The 26,512-nt window shown below is 47.2% G+C and overlaps 1 protein-coding gene across 1 annotated transcript in view; it reads right to left on the bottom strand.

Annotated features, from left to right (window-relative positions):
- The window catches only part of LOC144752614 (scavenger receptor cysteine-rich domain-containing protein DMBT1-like), a 1,037,642-nt gene extending 1,013,096 nt beyond the window's left edge, over nucleotides 1–24,546 (bottom strand). Inside the window, exons 1-2 of the mRNA XM_078640493.1 lie at nucleotides 24,516–24,546; nucleotides 21,282–21,320 (exon numbers count right to left, since the gene is read on the bottom strand). Coding sequence (XP_078496619.1) covers nucleotides 21,282–21,315 — 34 coding nt within the window. The 5' untranslated portion in view covers nucleotides 21,316–21,320; nucleotides 24,516–24,546. The remainder of the gene's footprint in view (nucleotides 1–21,281; nucleotides 21,321–24,515) is intronic.
- Nucleotides 24,547–26,512: the final 1,966 nt, after the last annotated feature.

Below are 26,512 nucleotides of genomic sequence, written 5' to 3'. Positions count from 1 at the left end.
ATCTAGTATCCAGGTTCATACAGATGGGTTTCAGCCATTTGCTCCTGGGTAATTTGTAGGCCGCATACGCAAACAGAAAATGGGATATGGATTCCACCTGGGCTGGACAAGCAGAACAATGATCTGACCCGTGCAAACGCCATTTACATGTCAAGGCGCTGATTGGAGCGAGCCAACCCTAAACTGGTGGTACAGTTTCCCTTCCACCGGTCTTGGGGTGGTATTCCAATAAGCTTCAAGCACGAAGTCCTGTTTTTGTATCAGAAAGTCCCTGGACAGGGTGGGCCTAGTAGTGGAAGAAAAATAGTTGCTCTTGACCATATCCCAATATGCAGCCTTAAACTCCCTTTTGGACGGAAATGGATTTTCTTTGGGATGCTCCATAAGCTACTCATCCCCATCCCGCACAGGGTGTTTTTTACATTCTGTAGCCATTTTATCTTCCCCTTACTACCAACCCTCCTAAAATCCATAAGGGATTTGGCGTATTGGGAGAGCTCGGGGTGACCCAGGGTCGTCTCCAAAACACTATTGGTCTGTATCGGGCTAAATCCTCAATGCGAAGACAACCCAAATCTATAAAAAGAGGCAATAAAGGTATAGATTGCGGTAGGCTCGTGATAGCTCTGACAAATTTATTCTGGGCTTGTACCAAGGCCAAGATGTTCTCAAAACCACATAAATCCGCACCATATAAGATTGAGGTAATAACATTGGTGTTGTATATCTTAAGAACCGGGGCTATGGGCTTGGTGAACGAGAGCTTATGTTCTTTTACAAGAGCTCCTGCCAACTGTGAATGTTTCAAAGCTAAAAGGCCAATGTGGGGCTTCCAGTTAAGTTTCCTACCTAAGGTAATCCCCAGGTATGCAAACGCATTTGTCTGCTCTAAAAGGACACTGTTCATGAACACACTACTTTTAATGGTCTTTTATTTATGAAAGACCATGAACTTTGTCTTATCCACATTTACCACCAGCCCATGATCGTGACAAAACACCTCAAACCTGGATAATGCAGCCTGCAGACCTTTCTGCGTCTTAGAAAGGATCAAGGTGTCGTCCGCGAACATGAGCAGTGGTATTCTCAGTCCCCCCAGACTAGGGTCATCTGTGTAACACGTGGAGTAGTAGTAAATCACCCTGTCAATAAACAGCTAAAACAACGCGGGCACCAAGACGCATCCTTGGCGCACTCCCTTTAGGACTGGGAATCTAGCTGTAACCTCACCCTTTGAGCCCCACTGAACCTGTGCGTAATTCAAAGTGTGCAGTTTGATTAACAAGGCTAGTAGCTCTTGAGGCATTCCTGCATCCAAAAGGACACTCCACATTTTGTTGCGTGGAACCAGGTCAAATGCAGACTTAAGGTCGATAACAGCTGCGCAAAGGGAACCTCCTCCTATAATAACTACTTTCCAGTAAATCATAACAAACCTAAAAACGTGGTGGATGGTGCTAGTAAAGGGACGAAAGCCGACCTGCAACGTTGACAAGATCTCATTCTCCTCAATCCACACTTGGATTCTACTGAGGACCAATCTGGCAATTATTTTCTGCATTGAATCAATGAGGCTGATCGGCCTGTAATTGCCAGGTAACGAGCGATCGCCCTTTTTGTATATCGGTGATATAATAACTCCAGACCAATTATCAGGAATGGGCGCACCACTAGCTATGGTATTGGCTAAAAAAGTGATGTATTTGACCCAGTTTTCTTTGTCATACTGAAACAAATCAGCCGGTATGCAGTCCGGGCCAGTGGCCCTCGCTTTCGTTATTAATGAGTGGACCATCTCGATCTCCGAGCTGTCAAACGACAGGATAGTGGTCGTGAGAACTGGTAAGGGGTGGGTAACGATGTTATTTAAAATGGAAAATTGAGTTTCAAAGTACGCAACCCACGATTTAGGTGCTACATGGTTGCGATGGTGGGGTATTCCATTACTACCCCACTTAACTAACTGCCATAATATGACCATATCTCTCTCGTGACTAGCTTCAAGTAGGTCGAGCCAACATTTGTCATCCCATTCCTTCTTAGCTGTTTTTTTAGCTGCTTTGTACCTAGACCTAGCCAATCTGACGGCACCCATATTTTTGGATCTTATGGCTTTCGTTAGCTGCGCATATACCTCTCTACATAGCTTATTGTACCAGGAAGCCATTTTTACACCTGAAGTGTTCTTCCTGGAATTACACTTAATAAAAAAAGATTTTAGACTGGAGAATAAATCACTATGTACACTCGGAACGGTGCGATTAATGTCCTGATGAGACTGACAATTATTGAGAATAGCAACCGAATGGGCAACCATAGACTTCACCTTCTCTAAATCCTCTTCTCTTTTGACAAGCATGACCCATCTGACTCTTCTGTCGTCATTCGAAACAGCTGCTTCCACTTGGGTGTGTGCTTCATCCTTATTGGCATTGACTGTTGGGCTCAGAGCCATGAGTGATAGTACCAGTGGGTCATGATCCCTTTCGGTCCTCTCGACAACCAACATGTCGTATAAATGAACCCAGAATTCCACGTGAAGAAGGATATAATCTATCCGGCTTGATCTTAGACCGTTATTGAAGGTATACGCACCCTTCCGATCCGACTGTGTCCTCGCATTTGCTGCCCTCACGCCCTTCTCAAAACACAACCCCTTAACCTGCAAAGCTACATCCGTCCATTTGTTAATTGGGATGAGTTCTATGGGGCGGGGATATTCCATTGTAAGTCCTCATCAGAGGTTAAATTACCATCCTCATAGCCTAGGGGAACAGTTAAAATCACCCGCTATAATCAGATTATGCCCTTCTCTCCAACTATCTAGGAAACCATCAAGGATGGCAACTGTTTCAGAGCGCCTCCCACCCGGCTGCCCTCTTGCATAGATGTTGATTAGCAAGATGTCCCGTTCTTGGCCCATATGTAAACAAAGAGCCATAATATCCGGGCTGACGATTGGAACTTCCTTAACAATGTAAGTCGATTGCTGTCTCACCCAGCATGTTAGCCCTCCTGATGGTCCACCTTTTTGTCCCTCTTGTGCTGGCTTAGAAAAATTTAGAAACCCGGGATGGTAGACTTGTTCCATAGACCATGTCTCTTGAAACACCCATATGTCATGCTGTTCGACAAAGGTCGACCAGTCACTGGATTCCGTTTTGGATAAAAGTCCCATGATGTTCCAAGAACCCACTGTAATCCTGGGTTTATCAAGCACAGAATCAGCGGTGAAGCGGGGCATTAGAACTGTGGGTGAGCTCATAGTTCTTGGGGCAACAGAACCAAGGCTGTTGTTCGGTGGGGGACAACCATCCACAGGCACGCAAGCTGGGCCTGCCCTCTTGCGCTCCCCGGGCATTGTGACTTCCCCAGAGTAGCCATTTTATACACCAATTGCAGCACCGCTAGTGGTGTAATCCTGGATTTGGTCCTGTCAACAGGATCTCTATAAAAGAACCTTGATCTGATCCCCGTACACCTTGATTGGGCTTGTTGTGGTTGTAGCAGGCCCACCATCACAGCTGAGTCAGTCATTGCTTTCCAATGTAGAAAGGGCGTCAAATTGATTACTCACGGGGACAGAGTGAATTAAATTCCCCAAGGAATGAAATATCCTTCTCGTGTTGGCACCGCTAAGGTCTGTTTTTGGTCGATAAAAGAATCCATGTGGTACAGGAATAGTGCCCCTTGCATCGCGATTCCCTGCCCTCGACAGTATATACTGAACCATGCTGGGTGACCTAAAGCTCAAAACCACACAGTCTCCCCTTAGTGTTTCTGGGACTTCCCCACCCACTGTACCCTTCGCACCATTTTGAATTCAGTAAACAGTTCTGTTGTTAGCCCTGTTCTAGAGCTTAGCAGATGTAGGGCCTTATTGTTCACGGTAGACCAGTGTTCACGTGCCTGTGTTTCAAGCTCAGGGACGTTCCCCAGGACAAAAGTGTAGGGAGTGGCTTCCGGCGGCAAGTGGAGGGGTGTTGGGGGGTGCAGTTTCTCAGCTAAGGGTTGTTGAAATAGATGTGATCCGCCAACTCTCGGGGCCGGGGGGGCACCATTTGTGCCAGACCAACCGCCAACTGGGGGTTTGGTTGACTATTACCGCAACTATGCTAGACGGATTAGGTGTAACATTTTCTGGCCCCTTATTTTGCTGCCCCCCCCCCCCCTGCCGGTTTGATGCATTCCCCCACCACCCAATTGTACATTGTGGTCAGTCGGTGGAATTCTAGGGAGGCCCTGCTCTATTTTGGTGAGCCTATCTTCAATTGAAGCAAGTTTCTGCATCAAGGGGTCAATTAAAGAGGAGATTGTCTGCAATAACTGGGTATTAAAATAATCCTTGCTACAGTTTGCTGGATCAGACAGTCGCTAGAAGATTGCAGACGCCCCCCAACCCCCTTTGCAGAGTCCTTGCTCACTTTGACAGTGGATTCAAGCTAGCCTGGCTGATGACGGCTGTTTAGCCAGAAACTGGTCCCAGGATGCTTGTTTCCGGTCCAGGGAAGACATGGCTTGGTAGTTCGGGCTGGATTGTTCCCATGAGGCACAGGGTCAGACTGATTTGCATATGGTGATGTCTGAACTGGGGTGGCGGAGTGAGCTAAAAAATGATGGATTAAACCCAGATCGGTTGACTGAGGGTGAGTGCTTGCATTGTTCAACACTCCGTCCATCATCACCTTTGGCATTGCTTTGTTCGCCCTAAGTTGGCAGGGTATGCCCAGACGTGGGTCCCTTGCTCGCTTTGCCACTGGATTCAAGCTAGCCTGGCTGATGACGGCTGTTTAGCCAGAAACCGGTTCCAGGATGCGTGTTTCCGGTCCAGGGAAGTCATGGCTTGGTAGTTCGGGCTGGACTGTTCCCAGGAGACACAGGGTCAGACTGATTTGCACATGGCCATGTCTGAACTGGGTGGCGGAGTGAGCTAAAAAATTATGATGGATTAAACCCAGATTGGTTGACTGAGGGTGAGTGCTTGCATTGTTCAACACTCCGTCCATCATCCCCTTTGGTATTGCTTTGTTCGCCCTAAGTTGGCAGGGTATGCCCAGACGTGGGTCCCTTGCTCACTTTGCCACTGGATACAAGCTAGCCTGGCTGATGACGGCTATTTAGCCAGAATCCGGTCCCAGGATGCTTGTTTCCAGTCCAGGGAAGACATGGCTTGGCAGTTCGGGCTGGACTGTTCCCATGAGGCACAGGGGCAGACGGATTTGCATATGGCCATGTCTGTACTGGGGTGGCGGAGTGAGCTAAAAAATGATGATGGATTAAACCCAGATCAGTTGACTGGGGGTGAGTGCTTGCATTGTTCAACACTCCGTCCATCATCCCCTTTGGTATTGCACTATTAGAAAGGGGGCATTTTCTTATTTAACCATTCTGTGTGCCTCTGCCTGTATGTGTATTTACATCCGGGTTTTGGAGTGACAGAAGTTGGGATGTGCATTCACTCTAGAAGGTCCAAAAGGGGGGTTAAGGTATGCCCTGACATTCCTACGTAACTCACAGTTGGGTTGAATAGACCTAGGCTGCATTTAGAGTAGTAAGAGGAGTTTCACTAGCACCTAAATAGGCTGTCTCCTTTGCACAATGCTGTCTCCACCTCCTGTAGGGAAGCTGAGCCAGAGAGGACAGAACTGCTTTGGACTGGGCTCAGAGAACCTTGCCGGAAAGAGAACAAAGAAAAAATTATGGTATAAGTGTTGGACCTTAAACCCCAGAAAATAGATTACTTCTGGACTCAAGAGGAACATCTGCCAAGGAGAAGATCTGGAGTGCTGCAAGTAGGAGTACTGGCCATTTGCTGTGTGTAATATGTTGGATTGGGCTGCAGTTGCTGCTTCTGCCAAGGAGAGGACAAAGACTGGAAATTTGCTGTGAACTTGCTTGAAGAAGATTCTCCAAGGGCTTGTGTGTGCTTGCCTCCTGTTTTGAAGTCTCATCGCAACAAATACTTCACCTACTGACCAGCACTTGGACCCCTCCATGGACTCCTGCATTCATAAGGGTGCCACTTCCAGTATCTGGGCCCTGAGAATTTTGTGGTTGATGCTGCAAAGCAAGAAGAACAATAGACTGCGTCAGCAACGCCACCAGTGACGCCGCAACCTGTACCGAGGCCGGGGGCAGCACTCGAGAAGTGTACGATGTACCATCCCATCTGCACCGCAGCGCTGAAGCCCTTTAATGCCTATCAGTGCCCGCAGTTATTGGTCTTCCCAACACCAGCGCTCGCCCCCAACGCTGTCACAGCCAACCCAGCATCACATCATTGCAGAGCCAACTAATGATGAGGGTAACTTCACAAACTCTTCGACGTCGCATCGACTCACCCGAACTGACGCAACTTCACCGACGCGGCCTAACTTGCCAGTCATGGACTCAATGTCTCACCTCCTCACAGACTCAACACCTCCCCTCACCCGTGACATAATGGGAACCGACTTTGCCTCGGCACTGACGCCTGACCGCCACACACTGTGCGCCACCTGTTGACTTAGTTTCCCAGGTACTGTTTTTTGGGTGTCCGTATGACTCCAGGCCCGGCCCGCACACCTTGCAATCGATGCTGTACTTTGGATTTGTGCCTGTCACAATGTCATAATAGCCCAGCAGGAGCTAATTTGTTTCTACAGCTCTATTTTTGAGGCAACCATTTTAAAAGTGATAACTTGCTGCATGTATGTTGGATTTTTGTTGTTTGGCCTTGTTTGGTTTGGATAATGATACTTTATTTTTCTAAACCGGTATGGTGTCTGTTTGTGGTGTGTTCACTGTGTCACTCTGAGTTTGGCTACAAACACTTTACACAGTGCCTTTGGGATAAGCTTGTCTGCTCATTCCAACCTACCAAGGGCGTGATCATGGGTCATCTAAAGTGTGTAATCCCCTTACCCTGACTTCAAGGAAGGACCTCTACTTGGGCAAAGGTACCAATAAGAGACCCCTATTTGTAACATTGTTGGCAGCGGTGGGATTGAACTTGTATTTGTACTTGACCCATAGTAATTAGTGTACATCACTAGTCTAGTGCAGACCACTACACAACCACATACTGTGTTTTCCGGCAAACCATGACTCCAAATGGTAAACCAGCAAGTGAGTGTTCAGAACTGGAGTTTGATCTTGAAATGTTGCACACATACGAAGTAGATCAACTCAAGCAATTTTCCAAAAGCTTTGGATGTCTCATGAGGAGCTCAGATAGTAAGGAGGAACTACAGATGGCCTTGAGTGCCTGGTGGGAGGCGAGAGAGGCTGGGGAGATGGGAGATGAAAATGTGGATATGGATGTGCTAGACCAGCAAGGGAGCTTTAGAGCTCAGGGTGTGCCTGTAGGGAGAGCACCCTCTGGGCTGGCAGCAGTGTGTCTTCTTGAAATTTGTCTCCTGAGGAGGTTGAGGAGAGACATAGGATCAAGAATCATGAGTTGGAGCTTGAGAAGCTCAGAAGAGAAGACAAGGAAAGTGCTTGTGCCTTGGAGGGGAAGAAATTGCCTTTGGCACATGAATTGAGCATGAGGGAGCTGGACAACAAGGTTAAGCAGGCAGAGTCCAGTTCAAGTTGTGGCAGCGTACAGACAGTGCAGTCTGGGGGAAAGGTCTACATTCCCAAAGATCTAATACCCAAATTCCAGAATGGGGAAGATATCAATGCTTGGTTTGCATCATCCAATTCTGCACTTTACATTAATGAGGTCTCAGAGAAACATTGGGGGTGGGCCTGTGGAAACATGTTAAGCCTATGGGAGGAACACCCTTTACACCATTGGAGGAGTCAGGTACTCTCACTTATCCCAATACGAAGGAGGCTTTATGCCTCAGGTATGGGCTCACACCTGAGCAGTACAGAGAAAAGTTTAGGTCTTTTAAGAAGCTTGAACCTAGCACTTGGGTGGAATGTGTGAATTTCTTTTGCAGAGCGCTGAATGCTTGGATAAAGGGGCTGTATGATTTAATTGCATGGGATGACCTTTTATGCTCTTGGTTCAAAAAGCTGCTGCACCCTGTGAAATTCCTGAACTTCGGTTCTGTGTGGACTACCGTGGGCTCAATGCTGTCCCCAGGACCGATGCACACCCCATTCCCAGAGCTGATGAGTTCATTGATCAGCTGGGAGCTGCCAAGTTCCTCAGCAAGTTTGACTTAAAATCTGGGTACTGGAAGATTGCCTTAACTGATGGGGCCAAAGGGAGGACTACATTCTTAACACCAGATGGGCACTACCAGTTCCAGGTCAAGTCATTTGGTTTGAAAAATGCCCTTGCCACGTTCCAGAGACTGGTCAACCAGGTATTGTCCGGGCTGGAGGAATTTAGCACCGCCTACCTGGATGGCATTGCGGTGTTCAGCTCCAGTTGGGAGGAACACCTGAAACACCTCTGTGAAGTGTTGAAGGCTCTGCATAAGGCAGGCCTCACTATCAAGGCCAGTAAGTGCTATGTAGGGCAGTGGTCTGTGGTCTAATTAGGGCACCAGGTAGGAAGTGGCCAGGTGGCTCACTTAAAGTCTAGGATTGACAACATTCTGGCTTGGGAGCCCCCAAAAACCCCACACAGAGGTCTCACTGGTTTCTACAGACGGTTTGTCAAGGTGTATGGCACCCTTGTTGCCCATTGACTGAGCTGAATTCCAGGAAGCAGCCAAGGAAAGTGATCTGGACTGATGACTGTTAGACCGCTTATGATGCCCTGAAATCTGCCTTCTGCACGGCGCCCGAGTTCAAGGCACCCACTTTCTCCCAAGAATTTGTTGTGCAGACAGATGCTTCAGAGCATGGGATAGGTGCAGTTCTCTCACAATTGAATGATGAGGGCTTGGACCAACCTGTAACTTTCATTAGTAGAAGGCTACTTCCCAGGGAACAGAGATGGAGTTAACTGAGCGAGAAGCTTTTGCTGTGGTCTGGGCACTGAAGAAGCTAAGGCCCTACTAGTTTGGGACTTACTTCCAGGTTCAGGCCCCTCAGATGGTTGATGTAAATGAAAGGTGAGAACCCAAAACTGTTGAGGTGGTCCATCTCCCTACAGGGAATGGACCTCACGGTGAAACAACGCCCTGGTACGGAAATCGCCAATGATGATGGTCTGTTCAGATTCTTCGCCTTAGTGATGAGAACTCCCAAGAGGGTGGGTAGTTCTCTCCACTTTTCAGCTGGAGAGGACACGTGTTAGACTTAGCATCCTTGGCGTGGTTTTCCGTGACTTTTTGCCTTAAACTCTTGCATTATTAACTGTGTGATGGATTTTGTTTTTGCTGGTTTAGATGCTCTGGGCACTTTGCTCTGCTGATCAGTGTCAAAGTGCAGTGCTCCTTGTATAATCTCTAATTATTTATTTATTTATAAAGTTGTGATTGGTTATGCACGATTGGCATATTTGATCTACTGGTAAGTCCCTAGTAAAGTTCACTGAGTGTGCTAGGGTCCTGTAAATTAAATGCTAGAAGTGGGCTTGCAGCACTGATTGTGGAACCCGCTGAGTAGGCTCGTAAATGTGTCTCAGATCTGCCACTTCAGTGTCTGCACATGCAGTTGGCAACTGCCATGTTGACCTGGCAAGTACACCCACTTGCCAGGCCCCAACCTTCCCTTTTCTTAAATGTAAGGTATCCCTATGGTGGGCCCATAGTACCCGCATGGGAAGGGTGAAGTGTATGTGAAAGGTAGGTCATGCACTGGTGTTTTACACGTCCTGATAGTGAAATACTGGCAATTTCGTTTTGCACTATTGAAAGGCTGCCTGTCCCATACAATAGCATTTGAACTGCACTATCAAATCTTACAAGTATAAGATAGAGAAATGGAGTTTAGGCACTTTAGTGATGGCGTTTTGTTTAATTGTGTGTTTGAAAATGCCACTTTTAGAAAGGGAAAAAAAAAAAAAAAAAAAAAAAATTAATTTACAACAAGGGGTGGTGATGGACAGAGTCTCTGAATTAAGCAGAGTACTCTCACCCAGTCAAGAGATCAGGGCTAGATCCAACACCGTTTTTTAGCTCATTGCACCATCCCAGTTTCAGAACCTGGCTGTATGCAAATTGGTCTGTCCCTGGCCCAGTGCATCATGGGAACAGGGCAGACCAGACTACAAAAGCCAATTCTTACACTGGGAAGGAAACAAGCTTCCGGGGACCGGTTTCTGCCATTTCAGGCGTCTTCGGCCCGGCTTGCTTGAATCCTGATGGTGCAATGAGCAAGGGACTCACATCTGAGTATACCCTTCCACGCTTAGGGTGGACAAAATAATTTACAACAAGGGGTGGTGATGGACAGAGTCTCTGAATTAAGCAGAGTACTCTCACCCAGTCAAGAGATCAGGGCTAGATCCAACACCGTTTTTTAGCTCATTGCACCATCCCAGTTTCAGAACCTGGCTGTATGCAAATTAGTCTGTCCCTGGCCCAGTGCATCATGGGAACAGGGCAGACCAGACTACAAAAGCCAATTCTTACACTGGGAAGGAAACAAGCTTCCGGGGACCGGTTTCTGCCATTTCAGGCGTCTTCGGCCCGGCTTGCTTGAATCCTGATGGTGCAATGAGCAAGGGACTCACATCTGAGTATACCCTTCCACGCTTAGGGTGGACAAAATAATTTACAACAAGGGGTGGTGATGGACAGAGTCTCTGAATTAAGCAGAGTACTCTCACCCAGTCAAGAGATCAGGGCTAGATCCAACACCGTTTTTTAGCTCATTGCACCATCCCAGTTTCAGAACCTGGCTGTATGCAAATTAGTCTGTCCCTGGCCCAGTGCATCATGGGAACAGGGCAGACCAGACTACAAAAGCCAATTCTTACACTGGGAAGGAAACAAGCTTCCGGGGACCGGTTTCTGCCATTTCAGGCGTCTTCGGCCCGGCTTGCTTGAATGCTGATGGTGCTCACCACCCCTTGTTGTAAATAATTTTGTCCACCCTAAGCGTGGAAGGGTATACTCAGACATGAGTCCCTTGCTCATTGCACCATCAGGATTCAAGCAAGCCGGGCCGAAGACGGCTGTAATGCCAGAAACCGGTCCCCGGAAGCTTGTTTCCTTCCCAGTGTAAGAATTGGCTTTTGTAGTTTGGTTTGCCCTGTTCCCATCATGCACTGGGACAGGAATAGACTAATTTGCATACAGCCAGGTTCTGAAACTGGGATGGTGCAATGAGCTAAAAAACGGTGTTGGATCTAGCCCTGATCTCTTGACTGGGTGAGAGTATTCTGCTTAATTCAGAGACTCTGTCCCTCACCACCCCTTGTTGTAAATAATTTTGTCCACCCTAAGCGTGGAAGGGTATACTCAGACATGAGTCCCTTGCTCATTGCACCATCAGGATTCAAGCAAGCCGGGCCGAAGACGGCTGTAATGCCAGAAACCGGTCCCCGGAAGCTTGTTTCCTTCCCAGTGTAAGAATTGGCTTTTGTAGTTTGGTTTGCCCTGTTCCCATCATGCACTGGGACAGGAACAGACTAATTTGCATACAGCCAGGTTCTGAAACTGGGATGGTGCAATGAGCTAAAAAACGGTGTTGGATCTAGCCCTGATCTCTTGACTGGGTGAGAGTATTCTGCTTAATTCAGGGACTCTGTCCCTCACCACCCCTTGTTGTAAATAATTTTGTCCACCCTAAGCGTGGAAGGGTATACTCAGACATGAGTCCCTTGCTCATTGCACCATCAGGATTCAAGCAAGCCGGGCCGAAGACGGCTGTAATGCCAGAAACCGGTCCCCGGAAGCTTGTTTCCTTCCCAGTGTAAGAATTGGCTTTTGTAGTTTGGTTTGCCCTGTTCCCATCATGCACTGGGACAGGAACAGACTAATTTGCATACAGCCAGGTTCTGAAACTGGGATGGTGCAATGAGCTAAAAAACGGTGTTGGATCTAGCCCTGATCTCTTGACTGGGTGAGAGTATTCTGCTTAATTCAGAGACTCTGTCCCTCACCACCCCTTGTTGTAAATAACTTTTAGAAAGGGGGCATTTCCTTGTTTAATCATTCTATGTGCCTCTGTCTGTTTGTGCATTCACTGTCTGGTTTTGGAGTGACACTAGCTTGGAATGTGCATTAACTCTAGGCAGTCAAAAAAGGAGATTGGAGTGTGCCCTGCTATTCCTCTGTGACTCATAGTTGGGCTGACTAGACCTGGGCTGCATTTAGAGTAGTTGTTGGAGTTTCACTAGCACCTGAATATGCTGTGTCTCTTTTGCACAATGCTGTCTCCACCTCCTGTAGGGAAGCCGGGCAAGAGAGGACAGAACTGGTTTGGACTGGGCTCAGAGACCCTTGCCACAAAGAGAACAAAGAGAAAATGGGGTATAAGTATTGGACCTCAAACCCCAGAATATTAGATTATTTCTGGACTCAAGAGGATCCTCTGCCAAGGAGAAGATCCTGAGAGCTATAACTAGGAGTACTGCCCCTTTGTTGTAGGTGCTTTGTTGGGCTGCAGTTGCTGCTTCTGCCAAGGAGAGGACAAAGACAAACTTTGCTGTGAACCTACTTGTAGAAGAATCTCCAAGGGCTTGTGTTCTTGCCTCCCGTCCTGAAGTCTCAGGGCCACAAAGACTTCACCTGCACCCACTGACCAGCACCTGTACTCCTCTGTGGATTCCAGTATTCAAAAGGGCACCAATTCTAGTTCCTGGGCCCTGAGAATTGTTTATTTGGTGCTGCAAAGCAAGAAGAAACACCCGACACCGTCAGCAATGCCACCAGTGATCCGCGACCTGCACTGAGGCCAGGGGCATCGCTTGTGAAGTGCACGATGCACCGCTCCACCTGCACCGCAGCTCGGATGGCCTTCAATACCTGTCAAAGCCTGCAGTTATCGGTCTTCGCCAGTGCTCGCACCAACGCCGTTGCCGTCACTGCCAGCGCCAGCATCACGTTATCGCTGAGCGGATAACCGATGAGAGTAACTTCACAAACTCTTCAACTTCAAATCACCTCACCAGAACCAATGCCTCATCATTGACACCACCTAACTTCCCTGTCTTGGACTCGACGCCTCACCTCCTCACGGACTCAACTCCTTGCCTCCCCAGTGGCATCAAGGAACCAGATTCGTCTCAGCACTGACGCCTCACCTCTATGACTCTGTGCATCACCTGTTGACTTAGTTTCCAAGGCACTGCTGTTTGTGGGACCATTCGACTCCATAACAAAAACACTATGGTGGGGGAGGACCTAGGGGGAGTTTAAAGACCATACTCTGGATACGATCCCCAAAGAAGACTACAAACAACAAAGGTACCAGAAGGTCTCGAAAAATGTGCCCAGGAATAAAGAAAAACCAACCTAACCCTAACCTCTAAAGGGATGTGTCACAGAAAGCATTCACCAGGGTGAGGAAAAAACCCATCAGTCACCATACGGATCCGCCCTTCATCATTTGGGATTTTGTCCGTACCACCCGTCTAGGAAAATCGATGCCACAATCAGAGGTCAACCCGGTGGTAAGGGGGTTCCTCGAAAGGTCTAGGTAATGACAGTGTGGTATGCCTCTCGATATTGTGAGTGGCAGAAGACATGGGACTGGGGTGTGCAGTGCTAGAAGAAGTGAAGGAGTGAAAAAACCAAAAGAGGAGTGTGTCTAAAATTGGTTTAGAAAAAGCACTAAACAAAACTTTATTCAACGTGTGCTTCACATACCAATATTAAAAATTAGTGTAACCAAGGGCTGTCTGATTATGTAGACCGCCTAAGGTAAAAAGTGGTCGACTAGTTTCTGCAATCACAGGACTACTGCGTCCTTGCATTCATCAGGACCAAAATACAAAACAGGGCTACTGCACCAAGTGAACTAAGTGAAGTGAAGGGTAACACCAGGAAAACATAGACAAGTGCACACGGTCACCTGAATGCTCCGGGTGTCCTTACAGTCTGTGTTCATCACTATAGAAAGAGAAAAGGGTTAAGTGTAGCTATCAATATCCTATGGGCTGTCAGAAGAGTCCATTTCATGTGGATCAAACATATCATCATAATCAGAGTATTGATGTACGGCCACTCTATATCAATATCGCCCGAAGTTAATTAATTTGGAAAGAAAATTTGTAAGCCAAATGTTTCTGAGTCCTTACCTTGATCTGTAAGGTAGACTGGCCTCACCCCACCTGGCAACGGCTCAGGGGAAAATGAAACACCGCTCTAGAAAACATGTAAGTCACATGTCAGACACAGTATGCACATACAAGAACAATGCACTTCCTGTAACCAGTAGCCGATAATGAACGGTATTAGTATCATGAGGTAAACGTGCCCAGCAGTAGCGGAGCCGCAACCCCATGTCACAGAAAAGACCCTTATGTATGAAAAAGAGCGCAGTCTTGCGAGGAGAGGACGCGCAACATTACAAAGAGAAAAAAGAGAAAAACGAGGCGACTCCTCTTACCTCTCCGTCGGTACTCCTGGGCCGGCGTCCTGGCCAACTGGGGAGGTACCGGACGGCTAGAAGGAGGCTGTTAATAAGCCGCGCTCTCGTTGGAGAAGCTGTCACGTGGGGCGCGTCGCCGCCTCACCTGATAGGTTAACAGTAAAACTCATCTGCGTCCTCATTGGCTGTCAGTTTTGAAGGCCGGGGGAGGTCATAGGTCGGTCGTATAATCGGTCGTCTTAGAGACGAGAGAGACAACACTCCAAGAAGACGGGTGTTTCTAAATCAAAGAACTCAATGTGAGCGAGGTACCGCGGGAGTAGAAAAGCTCAAGAGAGGTTTAGGGGAGAGTAAACGTGAAAACACTTTCAATTCTAATGCGCTAATAGATGGCCAGAATGCAGGAGTGTGATAAAAAAACCGCCTCAGCAATCTTGCCAATTCCAAGCGGGTTTCGAACTCATCATTGTGATGATTGGACATACAGGCCAGTCCATGGTTCAAGGCTTCCTCTTCTATTAGAGTAAGGGTATGTCTGCTGAGGTTCATAACTATACTGAGGCTGTACTGCTTTGTCCAGCCTCCTTGTTTTTGGACGAATTGCTCCTCAGCGTCCTCCCTTCCGATGGAGTTGGTGGGGGGCTGAAGTGAACTTGGGGCTGTGTGTTCCCTCTCCTTCTGCCCCGAGGTCTGCCCCGGCCAAACCCTAAAAAAGGCTGCCCGCTGAAATCGTTTGCTGGGAAGTTCCCGGGGAAGTTGGTTATATTTGGTCCCATAGGTGGTTGAAAAGGACCTGGTTGTTGTGGGGGGAAAAAAGGTTGCATGCCGCCAAAGTGCCACGGGTTGGGTGGCCACCATTGTTGTTGCTGGTTACCTCTCCAATTATTTTTAAAGTTTCTTCTGCCTTGACCACGACCTCATGTGTCGGATTTGTCACTCCTGGTATCGCTGCCCGAGGGATTCTCACCTAAGCTAGATGTACTGTAAGAAGATCCCTTTCTGCGGCCAGTGGTACCAAACTCTGGGGGGGTATATGTGTCACTTGAATAAGGATATATTCTCTCAAATTTAAACTTATCCAGATCCTTCCTGAATTTGTCCATCTTAACCGATAAAGTGTGCTCCCTAAAATCTCTGTTGTTTTTGTTAGAGTCATCTAAGTTCTTGGTAAAAACTTTAGAAGTCATAGTTGTCTTGATTTTAGACTCAAGGATTTGGATTTCTATAAGCAAGGTGTCAGCTATACGTTTGGAGGTTTGGATGATCAGGATCAGCCAGTCTCTGGTGCACCTCCAGGCGATAAGGGCCCAGTTTTTTAGAAACTCCTTATCATTCAGGAACAGCCTAGGTGCGTTTGTCACTATAAGTCCCGTAGGTGCGCAGTTATTACGCAGATATTGAGCCATAATAGTACCGTGTAAGGCTGTCCTGGTTAAGCACCATAGTGTTTTTGTTGTTTCAGTGCAGTTTTTCAACTGCGGACCTTTTTTCTACGAAGAGTTGAGCTCGTAGTTGCGGTTCACTACTCAGTTGGGTTTTGAACTCTTTTATTTTTTCTAGAGCACAGTTTGCACTTCCGACGGTACACTTTCTTGAGCCATGGCCGAGAACCATGGTTTTTCGTTCTCTGATGCAGATCTTCTTGCAGCACTTGCTGAGCACCCTGATTTGACAGAGTCTGTGGCTTCTGTCGCCATTGTGAGCGAGGATGAGTGGGGTAAACTGCTAGGTTTAAAAAAATCACAAACCAGGACAGCCTCACACGGTACTATTATGGCTCAATATCTGCGTAATAACTGCGCACCTACGGGACTTATAGTGACAAACGCACCTAGGCTGTTCCTGAATGATAAGGAGTTTCTAAAAAACTGGGCCCTTATCGCCTGAAGGTGCACCAGAGACTGGCTGATCCTGATCATCCAAACCTCCAAACGTATAGCTGACACCTTGCTTATAGAAATCCAAATCCTTGAGTCTAAAATCAAGACAACTATGACTTCTAAAGTTTTTACCAAGAACTTAGATGACTCTAACAAAAACAACAGAGATTTTAGGGAGCACACTTTCTCGGTTAAGATGGACAAATTCAGGAAGGATCTGGATGAGTTTAAATTTGAGAGAATATATCCTTATTCAAGTGACACATATACCCCCCCAGAGTTTGGTACCACTGGCCGCAGAAAGGGATCTTCTTACAGTACATCTAGCTTAGGTGAGAATCCCTCGGGCAGCGATACCAGCAGTGACAAATCCAACACACGAGGTCGTGGTCAAGGCAGAAGAAACTTTAAAAATAATTGGAGAGGTAACCAGCAACAACAATGGTGGCCACCCAACCCGTGGCACTTTGGCGGCATGCAACCTTTTTTCCCCCCACAACAACCAGGTCCTTTTCAACCACCTATGGGACCAAATATAACCAACTTCCCCGGGAACTTCCCAGCAAACGATTTCAGCGGGCAGCCTTTTTTAGGGTTTGGCCGGGGCAGACCTCGGGGCAGAAGGAGAGGGAACACACAGCCCCAAGTTCACTTCAGCCCCCCACCAACTCCATCGGAAGGGAGGACGCTGAGGAGCAACTTGTCCAAAAACAAGGAGGCTGGACAAAGCAGTACAGCCTCAGTATAGTTATGAACCTCAGCAGACATACCCCTACTCTAATAGAAGAGGAAGCCTTGAACCATGGACTGGCCTGTATGTCCAATCATCACAATGATGAGTTCGAAACCCGCTTGGAATTGGCAAGATTGCTGAGGCGGTTTTTTGATCACACTCCTGCATTCTGGCCATCTATTAGCGCATTAGAATTGAAAGTGTTTTCACGTTTACTCTCCCCTAAACCTCTCTTGAGCTTTTCTACTCCCGCGGTACCTCGCTCACATTGAGTTCTTTGATTTAGAAACACCCGTCTTCTTGGAGTGTTGTCTCTCTCGTCTCTAAGACGACCGATTATACGACCGACCTATGACCTCCCCCGGCCTTCAAAACTGACAGCCAATGAGGACGCAGATGAGTTTTACTGTTAACCTATCAGGTGAGGCGGCGACGCGCCCCACGTGACAGCTTCTCCAACGAGAGCGCGGCTTATTAACAGCCTCCTTCTAGCCGTCCGGTACCTCCCCAGTCGGCCAGGACGCCGGCCCAGGAGTACCGACGGAGAGGTAAGAGGAGTCGCCTCGTTTTTCTCTTTTTTCTCTTTGTAATGTTGCGCGTCCTCTCCTCGCAAGACTGCGCTCTTTTTCATACATAAGGGTCTTTTCTGTGACATGGGGTTGCGGCTCCGCTACTGCTGGGCACGTTTACCTCATGATACTAATACCGTTCATTATCGGCTACTGGTTACAGGAAGTGCATTGTTCTTGTATGTGCATACTGTTTCTGACATGTGACTTACATGTTTTCTAGAGCGGTGCTTCATTTTCCCCTGAGCCGTTGCCAGGTGGGGTGAGGCCAGTCTACCTTACAGATCAAGGTAAGGACTCAGAAACATTTGGCTTACGAATTTTCTTTCCAAATTAATTAACTTCGGGCGATATTGATATAGAGTGCCCGTACATCAATACTCTGATTATGATGATATGTTTGATCCACATGAAATGGACTCTTCTGACAGCCCATAGGATATTGATAGCTACACTTAACCCTTTTCTCTTTCTATAGTGATGAACACAGACTGTAAGGACACCCGGAGCATTCAGGTGACCGTGTGCACTTGTCTATGTTTTCCTGGTGTTACCATTCACTTCACTTAGTTCACTTGGTGCAGTAGCCCTGTTTTGTATTTTGGTCCTGATGAATGCAAGGACGCAGTAGTCCTGTGATTGCAGAAACTAGTCGACCACTTTTTACCTTAGGCGGTCTACATAATCAGACAGCCCTTGGTTACACTAATTTTTAATATTGGTATGTGAAGCACACGTTGAATAAAGTTTTGTTTAGTGCTTTTTCTAAACCAATTTTAGACACACTCCTCTTTTGGTTTTTTCACTCCTTCACTTCTTCTAGCACTGCACACCCCAGTCCCATGTCTTCTGCCACTCACAATATCGAGAGGCATACCACACTGTCATTACCTAGACCTTTCGAGGAACCCCCTTACCACCGGGTTGACCTCTGATTGTGGCATCGATTTTCCTAGACGGGTGGTACGGACAAAATCCCAAATGATGAAGGGCGGATCCGTATGGTGACTGATGGGTTTTTTCCTCACCCTGGTGAATGCTTTCTGTGACACATCCCTTTAGAGGTTAGGGTTAGGTTGGTTTTTCTTTATTCCTGGGCACATTTTTCGAGACCTTCTGGTACCTTTGTTGTTTGTACCATTCGACTCCATGCCTGACCTGTGCACCTCGCGATCAGCGCTGTACTTTGGATTTGTGCTTCTCACAATGTCATAATAGCCCCAGGAGGAGCTGTTTTGTTTGTACAGTTCTATTTTTTAAGTAACCATTTTAAAAGTGATAACTTGATACAGATATGTTGCATTTTTGTTGTTTTGGCCTTGTTTGGTTTAGATAAAGATACTTTTCCTAAACTGGTGTTGTGTCCGTTTGTGGTGTTTTCACTGTGTTACTGTTTGTTTGGGTACAAATACTTTACACATTGCCTTCGGGTTAAGCCTGTCAGCTCGTGTTAAGTTACCAAGGGAATGAGCAAGGTTTATATAAAGTGTGTAATCCCCTTACCCTGACTAGAAGGAAGAGTCCCTGCTTGGACAAAAGTGAAAACATCTGCCAATGAGAGACCCCCATTTCTGCAAAGGGCTTTGATCAGCCCCCTTGCTCAAGAGCGGATGACTTTGTTGTTAACCTCAGGATTTTGTTCTTGATACAATGGATTTCCTCTCTATTCATGTGTTTGTCGTTCCTATGTGCATTTCATTCTGACAGTGCTATGATTGAAATAATTGGATTCTTCCACTGCTAACTTCAGGGGACTTTTTTTCTTTTGGCGATAGTACTCCAATGGAGTGCATAAGTTTCCTTGCTCTCTCTACTAGTTGTTCCACCGTGCCCTCTTATGCGCACTCTTTTTTTTAATCCCTGTTGCTCCATGTCCTTTCTCTTTTTTTTTGTTTATTTACTTTGGATATTGCTGTCAGTCAGCTTCTTTTCTCTTTTGCGCTTTAACACACTCTGCTTTACTTTTCAAACTTTTAGTTTACCATGCTAACACTGCTGTCCAACATGATAGAATGGTACATACAAAATAGCAAAATGACCGCTGTGCATCATGATGCATGCGTGCATCACAACACGTGTACGCATCAGTAACCAGCTCGGAATGGGTTTCCTTTAATAATAAACCACTGCAAAACTGATATGCATTCGTATACCTGTATCATGATGCAAATATGTCCATGCGAACTGCAATGAAAAAAGATTTGGTAAAGGCAATTGCTTGCCCTTTTAGAAACAAAACCTTTTGCCTTTCTCAATGCTTGTTTTATGATGCCACAGCCAAACAACTATACATGATGAAATGTGCCATCAACAGATTTTTATGCTATTTATAGTTTTAAAGGTATATGGAAGGAGCTTTGCCCACGTCATTTTCGTACATCAGGTGTTTATTGTTAAGTATTGAGCATCAGCTGCTTCTAGCACCAATTCACACCACTAGCCAATGTCACGGGCACGGGGACAATCTGACCAGAGATAACAGCATCCACCAATTTCTCACACAATGAGGACTCTTTGTACTATTGGGTGATGTCGGTATGCGCGGACACTTCTTAATGGAAATCCGTAAACATTTATGAGAACGGGATGACATGTTAAAGAACAGCCTAAAATTAGGCCAGTTTCCTGAAAATATAAAGCGAACATCAAGCAACTTAGAGGCCAGATGTACTACTGTTCTTTTTGGTCGCAAAGGGGCATTGGGCCCATTTACGACTGCAAAAAATGGATGCACCATGCACTAACCCTATTTTGCGAGTCGCTAATCTATTAGCGACTAGCAAAATAAGGTTATACCATCCTAATAGCAAGTGCAAATGCAGTTTACCACCTAGGTAAACCATTTGCAAAAGGGAAGGGGTCCTCAGGGACCCTTCCCCTTTGTGAATGGGTGTGCAAATATTTTTCAAGAGCAGACAGTGGTTCCAGGGACCACTGCTTGCTCTTAAAAAACTGAAACCGGAAAGTTTAATTTGTCTTTTCTAAATGCCTCCCATTTTCCTTTAAGCCCTTCCACGCGGGGCTAATTCCCCCGTGGTGAAGGGGGGGCAAGGGGGGGGGTGCGGCGCCGCAGTGCTCGTGACAAGCTAAGCTCGAGAGGCACAGTGGAGCTTTGCTCATGACAAGCTGAGCTCGTCACGACTCTGCCCACTCCCATGGAACGCCCGCACAGGAGGGGAAGTAGCCCCGCGTGGGCGTTCCGCGGCTGTTATGATGAGCTCAGCTCGTCATGAGCACAGCTCCACTGTGCGTCATGACGAGCTCAGCGCTTCATAAGCGCTGAAGGGGTTAAGGAAAACGGGCAGCATTTTAAAAAAAAGACTGCTTTATTGACAAAGCAGTCCCAGACAGGTATGGTGGGGTGCTGACACTCAGCAGGCCACAATCCCTGGGAGTGCTAGCCATTCCCAATGGGATCGCAAATTGCGACAGCCTCATTAATATTCATGTGGCCTGCAATTTGCGACTCCATTGGGAATCGCAAACAGTGTCTGAAACACTGTTGTACAGTGAATTTTGCGACTCGCAAATTCAGTGGTTGTACATCTGGCCCCTAATGTGTTCAAATACTAAGAAACAGCAAAGCCACCCACAGTGGGATGAACACAGAGGGTGGACAAACAACATTCAGAGGACTCATACAACCCCTAACATCTCTAACGACAAATAGCAAGTGAAGGTGGCCACTAAAGTGCTTTAGAAACCAAAACTGAAACCACTGGGGGAACTTACCCGGACGCCTTGTTGTTCTTGTTTGTCTCTGCATTGAACCTATTAGGGTGGTAAGATAAAGATATTATATTCACTAACCGATTGTTCAGATTCAAGACAATTATCCCACCCCCAAAGGCCTGATCAATCAAGTGTTACACAAAACGTTTTAGACAAATGTTGAGGAATTTGATCACTGTGAAAGCAATGGTAAAACATAGGATTGGTGGAGGCAGAGTATAACAGGAGATATCATTCAATATGGTGACAGATGTCAGTACAGACAGCTGCAGAAATGTTCATAGTGTAACAAACACATGTCAACCAGAATTCTATAACATGTTTGGTACGCAGAAACATGGACCGTGGGGGCCGGGTAGAATTGTGGAACATATGCAACGACCATGACTAAGTAGGAAGCATTACGTGCACCCAAATCATTCAAAAGTCAAGATACACGTAATTGTGTAAAATCGGTGATGAGCAGAATTGTTTATAATACTTGGTTGTAGATCAGCACCTAATTGGTGGTATGCAAGAAATAGTTTGTAAAATGCTTAGTTGTATAACTATCTACAATCTGATGTAAACCACACTGAAAAAGTATGGCACAAATATATGTAGGAAATCCGTATTTCGCAGAGTTGTGTGAAATGAATGATGCTTTGAACAATGGCAACTTTGTGGAATTTCCACAAGCTGAGAAAATTATTTTTAGGCAAAAGCTTGAAAAATGCAACATGAAGCAGAACTTAGAAAGTTATTAAGGGTGTGGTTGTTCAAAATGCATGATGGATACAACTGTGTAACATAAAAAGGGCTGTATAATGCATAATATGCAGAACTTATTGCAATGCCTGATGAAAATAACTATGCCAAATGCTTGATGTATAGACTTTATGAAAAGCATGCTGACGAGAACTATAAATATCACAATGGACGGAATTGCGCAACAGTAATGAAAGAAAAATCACTTGAAATTCATGTTGGCCTGAGCACAGGAGATCTCATAGAGGGCGGGTGTTTGGAGAATTCACTGATGGCAGCTGTGTGGAAAAATTCATGGAGGGCAAGTTGGTAGAGGATTCATGGAGGACAGAAGTGTAGCATTCACGGGACAGAGGAGTGGATAATTAATGGAGGGGAAGAGTGTGGAGAATTCTTGGAAGGGATGTGTATAAAGGATTCAGGGAAGGCACGTGTGTGGGGACTTCATGATGGGCAGGTGTGCACTGGATTCATGGAGGGCAGGTGTGTAGAGGATTCAGGGAGGGAATGGGTGTAGAGGGCTTGGTGTGGGCAGGTGTGTAGAGGATTCAGGTAAGGAATGGGTGTAGGGGGCTCGGCGAGGGAGGGTGCGTAGAGGATTCACGGAGGCGGGTGTGTTTGAGGGAGGGAAGGTGTGTAGAGGATTCATGGATGGCAGGTGTGTAGAGGAATCATGGAAACAGGTGGTCAGACGATTCAGGGTGAGCAGGTGTGTAGAAGATTCAGGGTGGGCAGGTGTGTAAAGGATGCGGGGTGAGCAGGTGTTTTGTGGATTCATGGAGGACAGGTGTGTAGAGGATTTATGGAGGGCAGGTGTGTATGGGATTCAGGGAGGGAATGAGTGTAGAGGGCCTGGGTGGGCAGATGTGTAAAGGATTCAGGAAGGGCAGGTCCGCAGAGGATTTATGGAGGACATGTAGAAGATATGGGTTGGGCATGTGTAAGGACGATTTGGGGTAGCAGGTGTGTAGTGGATTCATGGGGGGTCAGTCTGTAGAGAATTCCAAGAAAGCAGGAGAGTAGAGGATTCAGGGAGGGCAGGTTTGTAGAGGGTTCAGGGAGGGCAAATATGTATAGGATTTGGGGTGGGCAGGTGTGTAGAGTATTCACAGAGGGCAGGTGCGTAGTGGATTCATGGAGGGCAGGTTGTAGACAAATTGGGGGTGGGAAGGTGTGTATAGGATTCAGGGTAGGCACGTTGTAGAGGCTTTTGGGTGGGAAGGTGTGTATAGGATTCGGGGTTGGCAGGTGTGTAGAGGATTCGGAGTGGGCAGGTGTGTAGAGAATTCATAGAGGGCAGGTGTGTAGAGGATTCGTGGAGGACAAAGGTGTGTAGATGATTCAGGAAGGGCAAGTTGTAGAGGATTTGGGGTGGGCGTGTGTAGTAGATTCAAGAAGGGCAGGTGTGTAGTAGATTCAGGGAGGGAATGAGTGTAGAGGGTTCAGGGAGGGCAGGTGTGTAGAAGATTCATGGAGTGCAGGTGTGTGGAGGATTCAGGGAGGGAATGAGTGTGGAGGGCTCGGTGGGCAGGTGTGTAGAGGATTCATTAAGTGCAGGTGTGTAGAGGATTCAGGGAGGAAATGAGTGTAGAGGGCTCAGTAGGCAGGTGTATAGAGGATTCAGAGAGGGCCGGTGTGTAGAGGATTCAAGGAGGACAGGTGTGTAGAGAGTTCAGGGTGGGCAGGTTGCAGAGGATTTGGGGTGGGCAGGTGTGTAAAGGATTCGATGTGAGCAGGTGTGTACAGGATTTGTGGAGGGCAGGTTGTAGAGGATTTGGGGTGGGCAGGTGTGTAGTGGATTCGTGGATGGCAGGTGTGTAGAGGATTCAGGGAAACAGGTCGTTAGAGGATTCATGGAAGACAGGTGTGTAGAGGATCCCTTGAGGCATGTGATCAAGTGGATTCATGGTGGGCACATGTGTAGAGGAATCATTGAGTGCAGGTGTGCAGAGGATTCAGGGTGGGCACATGTGTAGAGGATTCATTGAGTGCAGGTGTGTAGAGGATTCGGGGTGGGCACATGTGTAGAGGATTCATTGAGTGAAGGTGTGTAGAGGGTTCATGGAGGGCAGGTGTGTAGAGGATTCGGGGTGGGCACAGGTGTAAAGGATTCATTGAGTGCAGATGTGTAGAGGGTTCATGGAGGGCAGTTGTGTAGAGGATTTGGGGTGGGCACATGTGTAGAGGATTCATTGAGTCCAGGTGTGTAGAGGATTTAGGGTGGGTACATGTGTGGAGGATTTATTGTATGCAGGTGTGTAGAGGGTTCATGGATGGCAGGTGTGTAGAGGATTCATTGAGTGCAGGTGTGTAGGGGATTCAGGGAGGCAGGTGGGTGGGGAACTCAGTATGACACACACACCCCTCTTTTGCCAGCACTTTAAACTTCCATCCCATCGGATACATATGCCCTTTGATAAGTTTACAAATACATTTCATAGGAACAAACACCAGACTAATAGCATCAAAGTAATAGATTGCAATTACCTGGGGCTCTTGTTGTTTTCGCTGTTATTCCTGAACCTGTAAGGATGGTTAAAAACATGGTATTCCGTGAGTTCCAGTGGAGCATAGGGACAGTCATCCAGTTTGTATTTTAACAAATACACAAAACCTCGCAGCGCTACCAGCAAAATAATGCCGGAGTTGTAATCATTTTGAAAGGAAATCAAAAATAGACACCATGGGGCATATGTATGAAGCCCATTTCCCGTTTGCAAACGGGCCGATTCTCAGAATCGGCCTGTTTGCAAACGGGAAAAAGCCTTTTGGGATGTATCATCCCAAAATGCCCTCGCAAAATAGGGAATCACAAAATTTGCGATTCCTTATTGTGCGAAAGAATTTAAGGAATCACAATTTGCGAATCTTTAAATGCGATGTAAAAAGAACCCAAGTTGTGCGATTTCTCCTTAATAAATCGCATATTACCACCAACTTCAAGTTGGTGGTAATTTGCGATTTCTTTAAAAATGCACTTTGTTTGCATTTTTCAAAGTGCCATGTGGCGCACATGTGCCCCATGTGCACACATGTACATTTCAGGGGTGCAACAGGGTGTCCTTTTGACACCCTGGCACCCTTGAAATTGCATTCTCTACTTGAGAATTGCAAATTGAGAATGTCTTCCCATTCATTCCTATGGGCCTCTAGGCCTGAGTGATGTGGTGGTGTTCCTGAGTGATGTGGTGGTGTCCATGAGTGATGTGGTGGTGTTCCTGAGTGATGTGGTGGTGTTCCTGAGTGATGTGGTGGTGTCCCTGAGTGATGTGGTGGTGTCCTCAAGTTATGTGGTGGTGCCCCTGAGTGATGTGGTGGTGTCCCTGCGTGATGTGGTGGTGTCCCTGAGTGATGTGGTGGTGCCCCTGAGTGATGTGGTGGTGTTCCTGAGTGATGTGGTGGTGTCCCTGAGTGATGTGGTTGTGCCCCTGAGTGATGTGGTGGTGTTCCTGAGTGATGTGGTGCTGTTCCTGAGTGATGTGGTGGTGTCCCAGAGTGATGTGGTGGTATCCCAGAGTCATGTGGTGGTGTCCCCGAGTGATGTGGTGGTGTCCCGAGTGATGTGGTGGTGTCCCCGAGTGATGTGGTGGTGTCCCTGAGTGATGTGGTGGTGTCCCTGAGTGATGTGGTGGCGTCCCCGAGTGATGTGGTGGTGCCCCTGAGTGATGTGATGGTGCCCCTGAGTGATGTGGTGGTGTCACCGAGTGATGTGATGATGTGGTGGTGTCCCCGAGTGATGTGGTGGTGTCCTCGAGTGATGTGGTGGTGTCCCCGAGTGATGTGGTGGTGTCCCTGAGTGATGTGGTGGTGTCCCTGAGTGATGTGGTGGTGTCCCCGAGTGATGTGGTGGTGTTCCTGAGTGATGTGGTGGTGTACCTGAGTGATGTGGTGGTGTCCCTGAGTGATGTGGTGGTGCCCCTGAGTGATGTGGTGGTGTTCCTGAGTGATGTGATGGTGTCCCTAAGTTATGTGGTGGTGTCCCTGAGTAATGTGGTGGCGCCCCTGAGTGATGTGGTGGTGTTCCTGAGTGATGTGGTGGTGTCCCTGAGTGATGTGGTGGTGTCCCTGAGTGATGTGCAGTGCGCCAGATTACGCGTATTCTAGTCAGGCGGCTATGTATGTACCACAAGCTAAGTGCATACGGGCAACAACAGGTGTGCAATTGTCAAGGCAACTGTGGAAGCAACTCGTCGAGCGTGAAATGTCACAAAACAGGGAGGACCATGCCCATACACACCATACATGCATGATATTTGCTGGAACAAAGTGCACGTTCATCAGTAAACAACACGAGTGATGACGAAAAGCTTAAACAAGTGAAGAGCGCGCACCAAACAGAACGTGGGAAGAGAGACTCAAGGGGGCGTTCATCCCTCGGAAGGTATCGCTATCAGCTAGTTATCTTGCGTGTGATGGAACGTCAGGAATGTAGGAAATGGCCTGATGCGGTGAGGCTTCCGCAGTCGGCCTGGCTCCCAGGCAAA

This window comes from Lissotriton helveticus, chromosome 5_1 (assembly GCF_964261635.1).
Source record: "Lissotriton helveticus chromosome 5_1, aLisHel1.1, whole genome shotgun sequence".
NCBI classification, from domain to species: Eukaryota; Metazoa; Chordata; class Amphibia; order Caudata; family Salamandridae; genus Lissotriton; species Lissotriton helveticus.
This window is presented reverse-complemented; position numbering and strand designations above follow the sequence as displayed.